Source organism: Oculina patagonica, chromosome 2 (genome assembly GCF_052425735.1).
Source record: "Oculina patagonica isolate OP01 chromosome 2, crgOcupat, whole genome shotgun sequence".
Classification (NCBI taxonomy): Eukaryota; Metazoa; Cnidaria; class Anthozoa; order Scleractinia; family Oculinidae; genus Oculina; species Oculina patagonica.
In genome coordinates, this window is record NC_135759.1 from 430,977 (window position 1) to 447,929 (window position 16,953).

Below are 16,953 nucleotides of genomic sequence, written 5' to 3' on the forward strand. Positions count from 1 at the left end.
TTTTCTGAATATTTTAACATTTTACTTACTACAAGGTTTTCCTGTATATCCATCGTTACACTTGGATCGTACGCTGTCATCTTGGTAGTTTGGAATGCAGACTCCTTTGTTACCACAAGGCGAGCTGTCCGTCTCACAGGCACTCTGTTTTAAAAAAATGAGTTATTACGTGTTAGTTTTAATTTGTTATGATCACTGACGTCCTTTGGCTAGCCTTTGCAGACCTTTCAGACTGTCTTAAAACAGCACCGACTTTCTTTCCTAACTTTTGCCCCAGTTAAGGTAAATTGCCAATGGTACGTACGGGATACCTAAAAGTCATGTAACACGCAATCTTGTTTTGAAACTTGCAGCGCAGAAAACGTTGCATTGCCAGTTGTCAAAAAAAAAATTCACGTCTATTACCCCGTGTTTGCAAGCTGCAATACAACAAAATGCTGCGTTGCGAGTTGCAAGATAATTACCTTCTACTTTTCGCACCATTGCGAGACTAATGCTGTGGTGGAAGTCAATCGCAAAGTGCAACACAATTTTAAGCGTGGCCTTCACTTAAGGTAGATTTAAAGATGGTAATTTTCAGCGGGTGCTTTGCAAGAAATAAAAAAAAATTACAGACGCTTTCTTTGTGACAAGAGTAGAAGAAACAAGAACACTCGATGCCTGAGAGTTTCTGCCGCCGTATTTGCCGATAGAACAGCGGAACGGAGTTGAGAGCGGTTCCTACTAACTAGTAAACATCGTGTTCTTATGCTTGAGCTTATAATTAGGTCGACGTTCGTTTTCACTTGGCACAAACTACTTATGCTTGCGCGAGTGCTTGCGCTTGTGCTTGCGTCACTAGTGAAAACCAGGCTTGATTATTTTCATAGCTGTCAATAAAGTGATTGACGTGCGACATTTTTCATCCTATTAATTTCAGACTGACGCAAAGATCTGCGTGTGTCATTGGCCAACAATAACAACATGTTAACAAAATTATAGCTCAGTGATGGCGTGAAATATTTATAAATCTCTAAGAACCAAGAACTGCGAGATCTTTTTTAAAAGGCCCGCAGATATTACAGATTTCTATGAAATTTAGTGAAAACGTTTCTTGGGTAAATAAAAATTTTGATAGGACGTTTTAATATGGCTTTTTCATAACACTTATGCTCTATTTCCAGCCAGTTGAATTGTGGTAAGCGTTCATCCACTAGCCGTGATAGCAATATATTTAGCTCAACAAGCGTCTTTAAATATCAGTTAAAAAACGTGTGGTTATTTTGTGGGTTCCCAGCTCCCGATATTTTAAAATATCGATTACAAATTTCTTCAATTCAATTTTAAAAAAATGTTCTTTAGTTATATATAGTTGGTCGTGGTTTTCTATTCCATACACTGTATATGCATTTTCAGCCGGAGAGAAAGTCTCGAAGGTTCTTCTTGAAAGTACCTTTGCTGAATTAAAACGCAAATTGAAAGTGGATGTTACTGGAATCATTTAAAAGCCAAAATAAACTTTGAGAACCAGATCCATAAAAAATGGAGGCCAAAAAACGCAGTAGTTTGGTTTCTATTCCCAAAAGCCAAATTGTAGATTTATTGTATCGCCCAATTGGTTTATATTGCTTGAAGTTGCTTTCAAAATTTGCATTTTGTTTTGCTCAATTTGTCTCAAAGAATAAATTTTTAGTTTTAAGAGCAAATTGTAAGAATTCACGATACTGATTAATTCGCGGAAAGCTATCTGATTTGAAGAAAATAAAACTCCCGGGTATATGAGGAATTAACACTAACACTCGATTCAATGTTTTTTTTTTTTTAAATTCTATTTGAATTCAATTTACCTGCCATCCTCTGTAAATGAAATCTTTATCTTCTGTAAAGTTTGCAAAACCAACAAATCGATCAGAGTCGCTCAGTTGACAGGTGGATGTTCCAGCGTTGTTCTTTGTGGTCTCAAAGTTGTAAGACTTGCATTTCTCTTCACGGACACATTCAAACTGACAGGAACTTTCGGAATCAACATCAACTTCTTGTATCACGCTTCCATTAAGCTTGTGTCCTTCTATGGCTTTAGCGAAGTTGAAGGCTATGAAATCAAGCTCTGAAATACGGCTTATACCGTATACAGCCGTACACACAAGAGTTAGTAGCCAGAGATGCATGTTTGGTCCTCACGGAGGAATACTTTCTGTAAAGTGCGATAAAAATGGGAGTGTTTTAATGTAAGCGGAAAAAGGGCCTAACTGACTTCAACTTAAGTTTACTGCAAGATAGCAGGTGAAGAGGAAGTGTTTGAGTGATATCACTTTGTAACACAATACTTCAATATCAAATGTCATACGACAGGCCGGTATTCTTAAGCTTAGCTTGTAAATCGCTTGTTATCGTTTTGGTTGTAGGTTTCCATTTTTCTTTTACTCATTCCAGCGAAGTGCAAATAATTAAAGACCAAACAATCTTTCGTAAGTTTTTCATTATTTTGTTTTATTTTGTGGATTGCATGAGCATGCATTTAGTTTATCAATTTTCCTATCCCACCTGCCATTTTGCATGGTGATATTTACAATTTTTAATTAGTTAGACTAATTATGAGGATCGAATCGAAAAATATAACATATAATTATAGTATTTCATATTGGCAAATATCTTTCTAACTCTGTTTTTTTTTAATGCGAAACTCGACTCGTTTAATGATTTTAAAAGCCCCCCTATACAGAGCAGTTTTGTTTTATAGGTCCAGGGCTTTTTAAAATGAATGTTTATGCTGAATTTGAATATTAAGTCGTATTTACTGACTTAACCTATTTAAAGCAGTAAACATTTTATATGTTAGACCGCTAATGGACTGTAAATAATGAGACGCTATTGCAAAAGCAGTTGTTGTCATTAGCTGACGTATAAATTAAGCAACGAGAAATTACTACAAAATTCCAAAAATTAAGGAATGTATGTTCTTTACTTCTTCACTTCCAAAAGACATTTGATAGGCTTGGAACTGGCTGTTCAAGAGCGGACTAATAACCTATACGTCGATATATCATCACTTTTTTGAACCTTTTTTTTCGCATGTGAGAAAAGTGTTCCTCATGTTCTGAGTTTCAAAAAATATATCTAGATAACTCTCTTCAGTGATATATTTATTCAACATGTGATTACTTGTCTTACTTGTTTTTAACAAAAGGGCTAAAGCTTGTGTAAAAAAACATCCGGTGTTTTTCGGCAATCTTCTGGAAACCATTAGAAATATTTGCTGACGTCTCGATTAAACCGTATTTTCTCGATTAAACGCCTACGGTGTTAATTTCAAACTTGGCCTGGTAGACCCGGCGTTTATTCGACTCATGCAATTTATTCGAGCCCGGTGTTCATTAAGCAAGGGTTTTAGACATTATTTTTGTGAAACATGTATCTTGTTAATATACCTACAGCTTATTATACCTCAGATAAATACCTGCGGGGTTTATTTTCAACTTCACCATGGAGACCTGGCATTTATTCGGTACCCGGCGTTTAATCGAGAAAATACGGTATTCGAAAACCTTCGGAAGCTCTCGGGTTATCTTCGGAAGACTTTTAATTATGTTTTGCAGCCCTCGATCGAAGGTTTTTGGTTATCTTCAGAAATCTTCGGAACACTTAGTGATAATGTTAGTTGTAAATGTAGTGGCAGCGGCAGTTGTAGTAGTAGTTAAACTTGTAGTAGGAGTGGTAGTTGTAACGCCTTCTCAGTCTTAAGTGTTGCGTTATGCGTCCAGTCGTCCCCTGCCGGCCTCTTATACGGGATTTTGCAGTAAAAAGCGCCTTGCGATTGAGAACGTTTTCGCAACGTAAGGACATTTTGTTTAGCCCATGTTTTGGCTACCTGTTTACTGAGCTTCGCCCGAAGCCGTACGCATGTTCTATCCTCCACAGTCTTTGACAATCTTATCCGGAAAGTGTGGTAAGGAAATCCTATATCAAGCCTTACTTTAAACTTGAACATTCAACCTGTAATACTGTAAACGTCGTGGAAAATTAAACCGGAGTAGAGCTGTTTAGACGTCTGGATGGTACCTATGTTTCTCGCGCCCGTTCTACCCAGAAAAGCGGCCGCTACAGTAGTAGTTGAGGTAAAGCAGTAGTAGCTTGCATCAGTAGAAATTTGCATTCAACCAATGCACGAATTTAAAGCTATAAGTATTTCCTTTTATTTCTGACGAGCAAAAAGGAAATGGACAGCATTGTAGCGCTTAGAAACACTTCGGCCTGTCGTCCCGGGCTCTACTGAGATTTCAGAGAAATGGGCCCTGTCTAATTTTGTGACAAACACCCTGCCGCAGCTTGCATCAACTGCTAAATCAACATAAGGTTTATCGTAGTTATACACATTTGAAGGAAAATTTTGGCAAGTATTGTTTTCTCTTTGACAAGTACGGCTGTAGAAGCTCTTGAGTATAGCAGTTGACTTTCATATGGGCAGACAGACAGAACGACAGATAGACAGACAGACAGACATTATGGACAGGTAGACACTATGACAAAAACTTTTTTAAAAGAGTTGAGTCATGTTCCACATATACCGTTTAATAAGGGACATACTACAGCCACAGAATTACACAGTCTCTCTGTTGAAGACATTCGCGGCTACAATAAATATCTTACAGAGAATGTGATGTGATACTTCTAGAAAATTATATCTTGGAAACTTGATCAAAACCACGCATGCTGAATTGCTCACAAATGTGCTGTCAACATACATGTACGAGCAGTTAGGAACTGCTTACAGAGGAGGAAAGTTCATTGATGAATCAACTATCAATCAGTTCGCTATTTACATTTCAGAATGGCCAAAGAGTCGAACTCGGATTGCCGTGTATTGCACAGAAAGTGAAATATTATAGTCTTGAAAACTTAAGCGACGATCTTATTGCAAAAACATACTATACACTAACAAGGTAAAAACATTATTTACAAGGCTATAAAATTATACGATCAAAAAGAAACCAAACGTTTTCGACTTCTTGTCACCATCAGGGTTTAAAAAGCACATTATTACTTTACAGCTTAGTATGATTAATAAGATTCAATCGCGGTTTACATGAGAAATACCCTTTTATGGCCGTGTACGGAAATCCAAGTACATATAAGTTAGCACGCTAAGTGGCTGTGCGGCGTAACTCATTCAATTGCCTTCGTTTTTCTGTAATTCACAACGCAATTTACTAGACAAGCTATTGAAGCCACCAGCTCAGCTTGGTGGTTTTTAAGACTTTTTCCTGATAGCTCTTCTATAAAAATTAATGTTTGAAAGCTGTGTGTTTTCTGGAACTTCTTATTTAGTTATATTTAGAAAAAAACAAGACGTATCAAGGCACTTCTTTGATACTTGTTGTTGCATATTTCAATTAGCTTTTTCATCTCAAGTGTTCTTGTGAATGTTGTTCAAGTCAGAATGGTTTCTGTTCTGGATTACCAGACGTTGGTTTTAACTTTCATCTCAGTGCGTTTTAGTGAATAGTAGAAGCTTCTAAAGTCATACCAGACAACTCCGTGCCCTTGAGAAGAATGTGACCCGTTAAGATACAAACCGTTAAGATTTGAGGCGTGACAAGACTTGTACCACCAGCCTCCTTGAAAGCTCTGGGCACAGTTGCTGCTGTGAAAGCAGTGAACGCGACAGCCGTTTGTTTGGCGGAATTTGATCCTCGGAGAAAATAAAGCTTTATTGCCGGCTGTTTCAGTGTTTTCTCGCAATTGTAACAATGCAGAAAACAGAACACATTCCAAACAGGAACATCGGTAATGTTTTCTTTACTAACTAGCAAGTGAAACTGTTCTATAAACTTTATCCATCTTTCGACGTGCTAAAGAGCAAGACAGATCGAAATCCGCCAATCACAGCCCACTAGCATGACCTTCTGAACTTGTAGGCCATTTGAATGTTAACCAACAACGCTGGTCGGGACTTTTCTAGGAAAAATTGAAGCTTCTCTGCCGTACAAGTGAGCGAGCAACTGTTAACTGTTTTAAAAGCAAAGTTGAGGTGCTCGAGAGAGCCGACCGGCGGCTAAGTTTAAAAATTTTCAAATACACCATGCACTCCTCATCATCCAAGACCAACAATTCGACAAGCTTGTGAAGGAATTTATTTCGAAAAGTAATAAATTCAGATATAAAAATAAATAAATAAAGTATGTTACCGTTGAAAACATCACCGATTTTCCTGTTCTGAATTTGTCCTGTGTCTCGCATTGATACAATTGCAAGAAAAACTGAAACAGCCGGCGATAAAGTTATATTTTTCCCGAGAATCAAATTCTAACAAACGGCCGTCGCGTTCCGGCACTGCTTTTACAGAAAATCGATTCTTGAAAACTTGCATGACAAATGACATGCATTTGTACAGCATGTGAAACTACTCAAATTTTTAAATCGAAATGTCAACACTAGCTAACGCTATGTTCAACATATAAAGTTAATACCTGAACAAATGAAATGTTACTGTTTTTTTTTTTGTTTCCAGCGCCATACAGCCAAAATTTAGTATTGATGTGTTTTCGTGGCAAACGAACAAGTTGAAATTTCATTGTTCTGTACTCGACATTTTATTGGCTGAATAAAAAAATGCTGAAATTTATTATTTCCGTTCTGTTTTCTTTCTCTGGGTGACCCCGGTAACAGTAGCCGCACTGTAAAATAGCAGTGCCTAGGATTGAATAAACACCTGACTAAATCTCTTTTTGTTTCTTTCCTTCAGGCCCTTCGCTTTCTCCGACCCCAGGCCCTGCTTTGGATCCGCTAAACCGCTGTCACTTGATAAAAATTTGATGTAAATTTTATATCTTTTTAATGGAATTTCCATTTCTTGTCATAATGTAAAATCCCGGTTATAAGAACGACTTTCAGCAAATTTCAATCAAAAAATTGATTTCGCGGCAGAAATCGAAAAATCGATTTCCCTCATTTTTTGCCCACAAATAGCCTTTAGCTAGACTTGAAATTTGATGTAGATTTTTTCATCTGGAAGCGCTTTAAATCCGTGAAAAACAAGAAAAATGAATTTCGCCCACAAGATTGCCAAAAATGGCCGAATACAAAGCTAAAAGTTGGCAACCTAAGTTTTAACTTAGTTCGCGAGCAAAGAAGAACCTGAATTTTTGGATACGTTTTCTTCAAAGGCAAGGTAATCAGCTTCTAAAAATAGGTAATAACTTGAGTTGAGCGTCATTCGAGAATTAATTACAAATTTTGTAAAAATACCTTTATTTACTTATGGGAAAATCCCTAATTTATTGATAAAGTTTAGAATATTTTTCCCCATGTGCCATAATTCCAAATTTCTTCAAACTTCGGCTGTAGATCCCTTTTATGCTGTTATCAATTATGTATGAAAATCAGCCTGGGTTCTCTTTTGAGAGATTTTTGAGGCGCCGCTGAATTAGCCGAATTTTAACGAAATTATCAGCAAATGTAAACAATGGTTGCTGGTTGTTCATTTCAGCGGGCTTGTTGAAATATCAAATATAACTTTTGAAATTCCTTTATAAACATATCTCCGTTCTTAAGATATAAATTAGTTCTTGAAATTAAAATATCATGGCAAAAGAGTTCACTCTTGGATTAAACAATGTCATTAATAGAAGAAATATTTCTTTAACCCGTACGTCGGTAATTAATTTGCGATCGGCATTTCAGTCGTGATTTTGTTAGATTCCTTGTCGCCGTAATGTAAACAGTATGTGTAAAACCGCTTCGTGAACGAACACTGTTAAAAAGGATGGCAAGATTATTTAATGTATTTGGCAGATAAAATGCTTATAAAATGTTTACCTTTAAAACACGGTATGTAAACATATCACTCAGGGTACCGTGGCGTACTTTTTACATTTGGTCGTTGATAATGATCTTGATTGACGTTTACAAATTAGAAAACCTTGATACTAGCGTGGGTAAGGCTTAGAACGCGAGTTTGAAGGAAACAGGTTTTTTATCATTATTTCTGCACTGGAAAAGTTGAAAATTTACATGCACATGTAAATTACAATTTACAAAATGTAAATCTTATTTACATTCTTTGTAAATTAAAATTTACATGTTGGAGTTTTGTAAAACAAAATTTACATGAAATTTACAGTCTTCAACGGATCATGTAAATGTATTGTAAAAAGTGATTTACATGGTCCTTTATTACAACGCTAATTGTAAGAACATGTAAAAAACATGTCAAATGTATTAACCACTTTTACAGTTTCTTTCTTTGTAAAGAACATGTAAATTTCTTTGCTAAATCATGTAAAGAACATGGAAAATTGACAAAGGGGCGCCGTTCGGAAACATGTAAAAACCATGGAAATTGACAAAGGGGGCCTGTTTGGAAACATGTAAAAACCATGGAAATTGACAAAGGGGGCCTGGTTGGAAACATGTAAAAACCATGTAAATTGACAAAGGGGGCCTGTTTGGAAACATGTAAAAACCATGTAAATTGACAAAGGGGGCCTGTTTGGAAACATGGAAAAAACATGGAAATTGACAAAGGGGGCCTGATTGGAAACATGTAAATACCCTGGAAATCGACAAAGGGGGCCTGTTTGGAAACATGTAAAAAACATGGAAATTGACAAAGGGGGCCTGTTTGGAAACATGTAAATACCCTGGAAATCGACAAAGGGGGCCTGTTTGGAAACATGTAAATACCCTGGAAATTGACAAAGTCACAAAGGGGGCTGTTTGAAAACATGTGAACATGAGCTTTCAATTCATGTTGTAACCCACCAAATAACTTTCGCGTGCATTCATTAGTTAGACAGAACGCATCACGTGGTACGAAATCAAACGACGAAGAAGAAATCGGAGGGATTTAAGAAAGTATGAAATAAATATTTCCCCTTCCGGCTTGCTGGAGGATAATACTCCTTGCCTGAAAGATTATCCTCAAAATTTCACAGTTGCCTTTGAAGCTTAGTCAACTGTTCATTTTTTCAGCCAAGGGCATTATCCTCCAATATGCAACCGCCTGAATGGGTTTTTATTATTTACTAATTATCTAGATGAACGAAGCGCAAGACGAAATTAAGCGACTGATATCAGTTTTAACATAAGTCATTACAAAAGCTCTTAGTTACAAATCTTTTACTAATGTCAAAAAGTAAACAGATTATAAATAAAAACCTTTTGATGCAGAAAACGAAGGCGACTATGACTTCGTCTAACAATATTTTAAACAATCTGGAGCAGTGGGGGGAAAACGCTAGCGTCCAACAGTTTGGCTTATATATTTTTCGAGACATGCGTTTTGGTTTTCTTTATATTATAGACAAGGAAATTTTGCACGCAAACGGCGGTAAAATTGGTCGTTTGCCGTGTTTGACCTGGTCGAGAGGCAAGGCCGAAAAGCACTGGCGCGAACGAAAATTAATCCCGGCGTCCTCTCTGGTACTTTTTGGCGCTCGGTTCAACGGTTCGAAGATCGATCATTGAGAGGCCTTTTATCTCGCTAAAAAGGGCAATTTTCCTCTCTTTAAGACCTTATAACTTCCAAATTAGCTGCATGGAGCCTTCTTTCACTGGATCTCCAATCAATACGCCTGTTTTAGCCAAGTTTCTTTCCAAGGTAAGCTTATATATGACCGTTCAGATCATGTTTTGGTTGATTTCCTCTATGTAGCTTCTAGGTGAGATTGGTTTTAATATTTTAATAGAAGTTCAAAATGTAGAATTTCGTTTTGTTCTTGCACTTCATACGTATAATTCAGCACTTCTTAAACATGAAGTTATTGTTAGAATAAATTGAATAATTACGTGTGCATATAGAGATGTCAACACAGGACTGTTCAACATGTTTTATTTAAAATATAAGCTTATATAATTTAAGAGTGCAAGGCTTATTTATTCATGTTATTGTATGTATAGTAATTATTATTTTGCCGATTTGCAACAGTTTAAACTCAGTGAGGTTTTCAACTGGCAAATTATAAAGCAAACTAAAACAGCTTTAAAATTATCACCAAAAGTATTTAGCAGTATTTATCAATCTTATCTATATAGTACTCCTGGCATATCAAACTCATTCGATTGGTTTTGTTAGTCGAAAAAAATCGAACGTCTATTTTGCTGTGAGTTCGATTATTCCCAGGGTATCGGTAATCGAACTCAATCGTTGGTTTCGGTAATCGTACATAATCAAACTCACAATAAAATTTGGTCAATCAAACGCAATCGAAAGTTCGATTACCGAACTCCTGTTTGTTTATACTGCTTATATATTGATTTATACTGCGTACATATCGATTGATTTCAAGAGCCACAGCTGGGGCAGTCGAACAACGTTCTCGTCCGAAACTGAAGTCAATTTTGCATGCAAGTTTTTTGCTTATTACGATGATTTTGATCTTAAGAAAAAAATTATTTTACTTGTTCACTTATTATTTTTGTCATCCATGTTGATAGTAAGCACTTCCTCCAATGTAATTGTTATGCTGGAAATTGCTCTTCTCCTGTCAACGTCGCTTTTGGCCGCCCTCGAGGGCTAAGACAGACTGATCGCGGCAGCGTTTTGGCTCCCTATAATGATTCTTCGCATATTGAACACACTGATTGCCTGTGTTGCAGTCAATGAAATGGTGCAACTTCTGTTTGAGTGTAATGGTAAAAACTGCAGGGCAGAAACCATATCCTTCCTTCTAATATAGAAATGTAAACAATAGTGCATTTCAGTTATTTTACCGTCCTTTTGTTCTCTTCTACCAAATATATTTTACTAAACATTGACATTCAGTTCGATATTTGGACGTTTTTATATTTATTCCATTCAATAAAAGTTGATTTTGATTAGTCCTGCGTGATTTACTTATCAAGAGAAAGATTCAGAACTAGATCAAACCCGATTGAGTTTGACTGTGTTTGATTATGTTTGATTGGTTCGAAAATCGGACTCACAGCAAAATAGATGTTTGATTTTGTTCGATTACCAAACCCAATCGAATGATTGGTGTTCGATTGGGTTCGATTGATTTTTGGTTCGATTTTGTTGGATTGGATACCCCGGGGAACCAATCATACACAACCTAACACAACCAAACTCAATGTGATTCGACTTTGTTCGGAATCCATCTCTTGATAAGTAAAACATGCAGGACTAATTAAACCGAGTGTCAATGTTTGTTTATACATATTTTGTATAAGAGAACGAAGCAACAGTTAAGTACTGATATATGCACTTTTGTTTACTTTTTTATAGTGGTGGGAAGGAAATGGTTTCTGCCTTGTAGTCACCATAAGACTCAAACAGAACATTTTTTTCTACTTAAACAGAACTTGCACCATTTCATTCACCGCAACATAGGCAGTAGTAAAAACAAAATAATAAATAAATAAAAAAAAAACAACAACAAAACATAGGCAGTAGTACACCATACAAAATGTCTGCATAATATACAAACAAGCAAGAGTTCGTAATCAAACATTCCATTTTGTTGGATGGACCAAATTTTAATTTTAGTACGGTTATGTGCAATTACCGTACCCAATCAACCATTGGTGTTCGATGGGGTTTGAATATGGAATGTTCAATTGGTTACGTCGGGAGTACTGAAGTGACTTTCTAATTGAGTCAGCAAATGACATTGAATTGTTTGGATGTGTTATTATTTTCAGATGAAAGGGTTGATAGCAAGAGTGGCATGTAAGTACAAGCCTCAATTTATGTATCAATGACTAGCAGCTAATCAAAGTTTTAAATCCAATGTAGACTTAATGACCTGCAGTCAAAAGCTTTTTTCTGTAAGTCGAATAGCACTGCAGTAAGCCCAAATAGGACTGAGGTTAGCCGAAATAACAACCTGGTTAACCTTAATACAGTAGAACCCCGATATAACGATCTTCAATATTCCCGATATAACGATGAATATGTTATGTCCCGGCAAAAATAAAATGTATAGGACAGCACCCTGATATAACGATATAATTTTACTGCCCCCTTGGCATATCGTTATATCGGGGTTACACTGTACATGTAGCACTATTGTTAGCCTTAATAGCATTGCACTTACAATGTAGCCTAAATAGCACTCCAGTTGGCCTTAACAGCACTTTGTGTGGCCCTAAATTTTAAAACTCTGGTTAGCATGTTTATGGTTAGCCTTAAAATAATTAATAGTGGTAATGGTAACATAAAGTGTACTTTAAACATTCTGACAGTTGGCAGCTAACCTGCGATCAGGCGTTATTTTTCTCGCGGCGGAGAGGGTCAACGGAAAAATGAACGCCTGATACAATTACTTGTCGAGTCGTCTGTAAAAAGTCCAGAATCTGGACTTTTTTCTGATTGGTCAGAAAACAAAAGGTAACATTAAAACTCTATCCTGATTGGCTAATTGAGTTCAAGTCTAATTTCCGGTCCAAAAATATCACGCGTAGATGATTTTATCATGGCTGGTGTTGAGTGGAATGAAGTAGAGACAGTAGAAAGCGAGTTCTTCTGGCTTTTAGAAAATCTCTCAAGAGTTTTGTTCACAAAACATTTAAAGACGAACAAAGGGAGTGTATTCGACGAATAGTTTGTGAAAGAAAAGATGTTTTGGCGGTGCTTTCGACGGAATTCGGCAAGAGCATGATCTATCACCAATGGTGTCGAAGATTATTACATCACACCACCAAAGACGCCAGACGATCGTGCCAGTGACGAAAACTACAAGCTTGAAATGTCTAACCTGAGCCTTACACAAAATCAGCCTTTGCAGAAAACAAATTTTTAAAACCATCCGATCAGCTCGTTCAAAAGGGTAATTCAAACACACGTTTGTGAGAGTAAAAATATAATTTGAAGGCGCTAATCACGCTTATCTGATGGCATCGCCGACATTCTCGACGACGTTGACAGATACTTTTTATAGGGGGCGGCAGACGACTTCACAAGTAATTGTATCAGGCTTTCCTTTTTTTCTCCTTCCCTCCGCCGCGAAAAATAAGAAAGCCTGATCGCAGGTTAGTTGGCAGCTGGCCACTGTGGTCCAGTGGTCATGAGTATAGCTTACCATGCAATCAACTTTGTAGGAAATTTGCTACATGTACATTTACAGCTGGTCTAGTACAAATTCCTACATGTCCAAATGTGCATTGTAGAGTGCTTAAAAAATGCATGTTCAATTGTACATGTGCATATTTTTATGAATTTTGTGATACCATAAGGTCTTTTATTCTGGTGTAAAGTTTATATTTGAGTGCAACCAGTGGACTGCAAAACTCTACTTCTCGCATCCTTGATAACAACTGGATGGCAATGTACATGGAGCAATGTCTGCATGTAAAAAATTACTTTCAGTCAGCTGTTCTCAAGGTCAGCCCTCCCAGTTATCTTGAAGTCCCTAATGTGCAGGTTCAGAAGTGGTGATGTTGTGGTTTCAACTCTTTGTTGGCTTTAATTTTTCAAACCGGTTTTGATTTTTATTTTCTTTTGTTTCAGATAATATTAAGAAATGAGACAGTGAAAAGTAAAAATTGGTTTGAAAATTTTTTAACCACAACATTGATCTAACCAGAATGTCATTCCTAATGATTCTTTATAATTTGTTGTTAGGTTAAAGAAGGCTCTACCACTTTCACTGATGAAGTCTTGTACATACAAATACTAAAAAAGGTGGCAATAACCAGAGGTGGTTAAGGTGTAAAATCGTTTCACCTCGGGGTCAGTATCAAGTCTGTACCATCACAATGAAGCATCTTGCTGAATGTTCAGTTGGTGTACATACATGTACATGTCGTGTGGTTTTCTGGTGGAAATTTATTCCATCAGTTTTGTTCTACTTTTGTACAAATTATTTGAATTCATGGCAGTTTTTAAATAGGACCATGTTAACAAAGCCTGACAATTACAGTGATAAATGTGTTAAGTGAACCTAGGCTGGTCAGTGTTCGAAATCATTATTCAAGAGGTTCTACTATGGTTATTTGATGCCATAGCTTTTTTATCAATTCTAGTGCTATGATAGTACTTGAAGGGTTGGAACCCAAACCATTTGCCAAATAACCACTGTTAAAGGTGAAGAATTATTCTACATCAGTGTCAGTCTTAGGTCTGTACTTTCACAATTAAGTGTTCATTCGATTAAGCGCCCAACCTCGAATAAGCGCCCACCTCGAATAAGCGCCCACTCTGTAGGTAGGAAAAGTTAAAAATAAGGTCTTGTAAATGTACAACAAGAGCGACCGAGCAAAGATGAAGATCAGCTTTTGTACAATTTAAATTCAAGGCATTTTTTTGGGACAATTTTAACATAGCTTAGCAATGAATGGTGTTTGAACTTACCCTGCGGGAAGGCTCACCTTGGGGCACGAAATATACTTTGGGGCACTCACGACTGGCGGGCACAGCAATATGGTGGGGAGGAGACTGGTGAAGAGGCACCAGTAAATTTCATATCTCAATGAATGTCATATCTTGTCAACATTCCTGTCAAACTTCTACTTTCTTTGAAATTAAATTGGCTTGTCAGTATTCCTGCGGTTTTCGGGGTGGGAGTGAAAAATTAGCAGAGGTTGATGCAGGTTCACTCGCAGCTTTGCCACGTAAATGTCGTTCTCGTGCGTGCTCTAAGGTGAGCCTACTCGCAGGCTAGTGTGAACTTGGCTGTTCAGTGTTCAAAATCATTGTGCAAAAGGTTCTGCAATGTTTATTATTCGTTTGATTTCATAGTTTTATGATATGGAAGGGTTGTGGTAGTAACTGAAGGGCTGAAAGCAAAATCATGTGCCAAACATTACATGAATTGAAGCAAAAGAAAAACATTCAACAAAAATTTAATCCTGAAATACCATGGTTTCATTTCCAACCCTTCAGTTACTGTAAAGTATATTTTATGCGGTTATTCAAAAAGACCATTTAGGCCTATTAATAAAAGTGATCAATATCTTACCCATAGTATAACTTTTAAAGGCTCATTTTCATCCTACAATACATGTCTTTCATGATATGGTACATTTTCATACATATGCTAAGCTATTGCATAATTCACTTCATATTGAGTGCATGAAGACACTTCAGTAGAGGAACATAGGATAAATCGGGGCACATGCCAAGCAAAAGAAATTGGCTTTTTAAGAGAAAAGCAAACACCAGTGCAACATTCAGGATCAAAGTGGGCCTTTGCAATAGAGGAGTAGTATTATTACTATTTGGAAATGAAGTCACTGATATGTTAGTAGACAGTTCTATCAATTAATCATGCATAAATTTATCTTAATCTTTATTGTTTTCCATAATGATTATGTGAAGTTGAAATAATTGGTATCAGCAACTTTTGACCTAGTAAAACTGCTTTATTTGAACTGAAAAAACTATACAAAACTATACGATCTAAATCATTTTATTCTGAATGAAATGCTAATTTTTATTATATTTATAAAGAATATTCCAAGCTATATACTACATGCTTTATTGCAAGATACATGCAGACGAACTTTATTACTTATGGGGTATAAAATCATTTGAATTGTATGTATTATTATTAACTGGAAAAATATATGCACTGACGTACTGAAAATGAATGTAGTTAGGATAGTATCAAGAAAAGGTTCTAGACGAATAAAAGAAAACAGTGCCAGGCATTCTGTTCTTCATTTTAATTACAGGGGCTAGGCAGGTCCCCTTTGTCAATTTCCATGTGTTTTACATTTTTCAAACAGGCCCCCTTTGTCAATTTCTATGCTTTTTACATGTTTCCAAACAGGCATCCTTTGTCAATTTCCATGTTTTTTTATATGTTTCAAACAGGCCTCCTTTGTCAATTTCCATGTTTTTTACATGTTTCAAACAGGCCCCCTTTGTCGATTTCCAGGGTATTTACATGTTTCAATCAGGCCCCCTTTGTCAATTTACATGTTTCCAAACAGGCCCCCTTTGTCGATTTCCAGGGTATTTACATGTTTCAATCAGGCCCCCTTTGTCAATTTACATGTTTCCAAACAGGCCCCCTTTGTCGATTTCCAGGGTATTTACATGTTTCCGAACAGGCCCCCTTTGTCGATTTCCAGGGTATTTACATGTTTCAATCAGGCCCCCTTTGTCAATTTACATGTTTCCAAACAGGCCCCCTTTGTCAATTTACATGGTTTTTACATGTTTCCAAACAGGCCCCCTTTGTCAATTTCCATGGTTTTTACATGTTCAGTCTATTTATAAGCATCAGGTATAAATGTTTTTACATGCTTTTTACAGTGTTGATCGGATAAATTGACATGTTATTTACATGGTCCGTGGTCTTTCGTTCGGGAAATTTACATGATGTTCTGTGTTTTTACATGTTTTACTTCAAATATTTACATGTTTTTTACATGTTTTGAGAAGAACATGTAAAAGGGTAAAAACTATGTAAATCATCCTTTACAGTGTCTTTACATGTTATTTACATGTTATTTACATACTATGTAAATTTTCAACTTTTCCAGTGCTGTATGGAAGCGAAGTGTTCTTTAAGCACTATTGTCGGAGATTCCTGCACCTACGAGCGGAGAGATAAGGCGAAGAAGACAGAAGTTATTCCGTCGTTATACTGTACTCAAGAAATAGCGGGACATAAGTCTACATGGGGGATCTCAGATGTCGAAACAGAGGTTTATTTGATTCTTGCCAGAGCAGCAGTTTTTACCTTTCCTGAAAATATTGGTCAGTTCACTATTTGTCCCTACAACCTATCTTCCTTGGGAACTGGATGGCGCCGAGGATCTCAGCGATGCCAGGTTCCTGAGAAATTATCGGGCCATAGCGAAGATAGAAGGTGGCCTAAAGCAGAGAGAGGCCTTGGAAAACGAGAAGTAAAGTTGATACACCAGTGGACAGGTGTATTTGTTGCCGTCGGATCAGGTTTGTACAGATTACAATGAACGTACATAGCTAACAAACAAGTAGTAGTTTCCTTTACAAACTGAAGATCATTTTCGTAAACAAAAATCTCATATTTCGAGGGATATACCAGCCTGGTCACGTGACTTTGT

The 16,953-nt window shown here is 36.7% G+C and overlaps 1 protein-coding gene and 1 long non-coding RNA gene across 2 annotated transcripts in view; one reads left to right on the forward strand and one right to left on the reverse strand.

The window, feature by feature from the left end:
• LOC144642479 (microfibril-associated glycoprotein 4-like) overlaps window positions 1-2,341 on the reverse strand; it is a 5,093-nt gene extending 2,752 nt beyond the window's left edge. The window contains exons 1-2 of the mRNA XM_078501441.1: window positions 1,827-2,341; window positions 30-144 (exon numbers count right to left, since the gene is read on the reverse strand). Of these exons, the coding sequence (XP_078357567.1) occupies window positions 30-144; window positions 1,827-2,147 (436 nt within the window). The 5' untranslated portion in view covers window positions 2,148-2,341. The remainder of the gene's footprint in view (window positions 1-29; window positions 145-1,826) is intronic.
• A 7,082-nt stretch (window positions 2,342-9,423) lies between these two features.
• On the forward strand, window positions 9,424-14,905 carry LOC144642462 (uncharacterized). Its single transcript, XR_013568735.1, has 3 exons — window positions 9,424-9,577; window positions 11,620-11,647; window positions 13,541-14,905. It is a non-coding gene; the product is annotated as an uncharacterized LOC144642462 (long non-coding RNA).
• The last annotated feature ends 2,048 nt before the right edge of the window (window positions 14,906-16,953 follow it).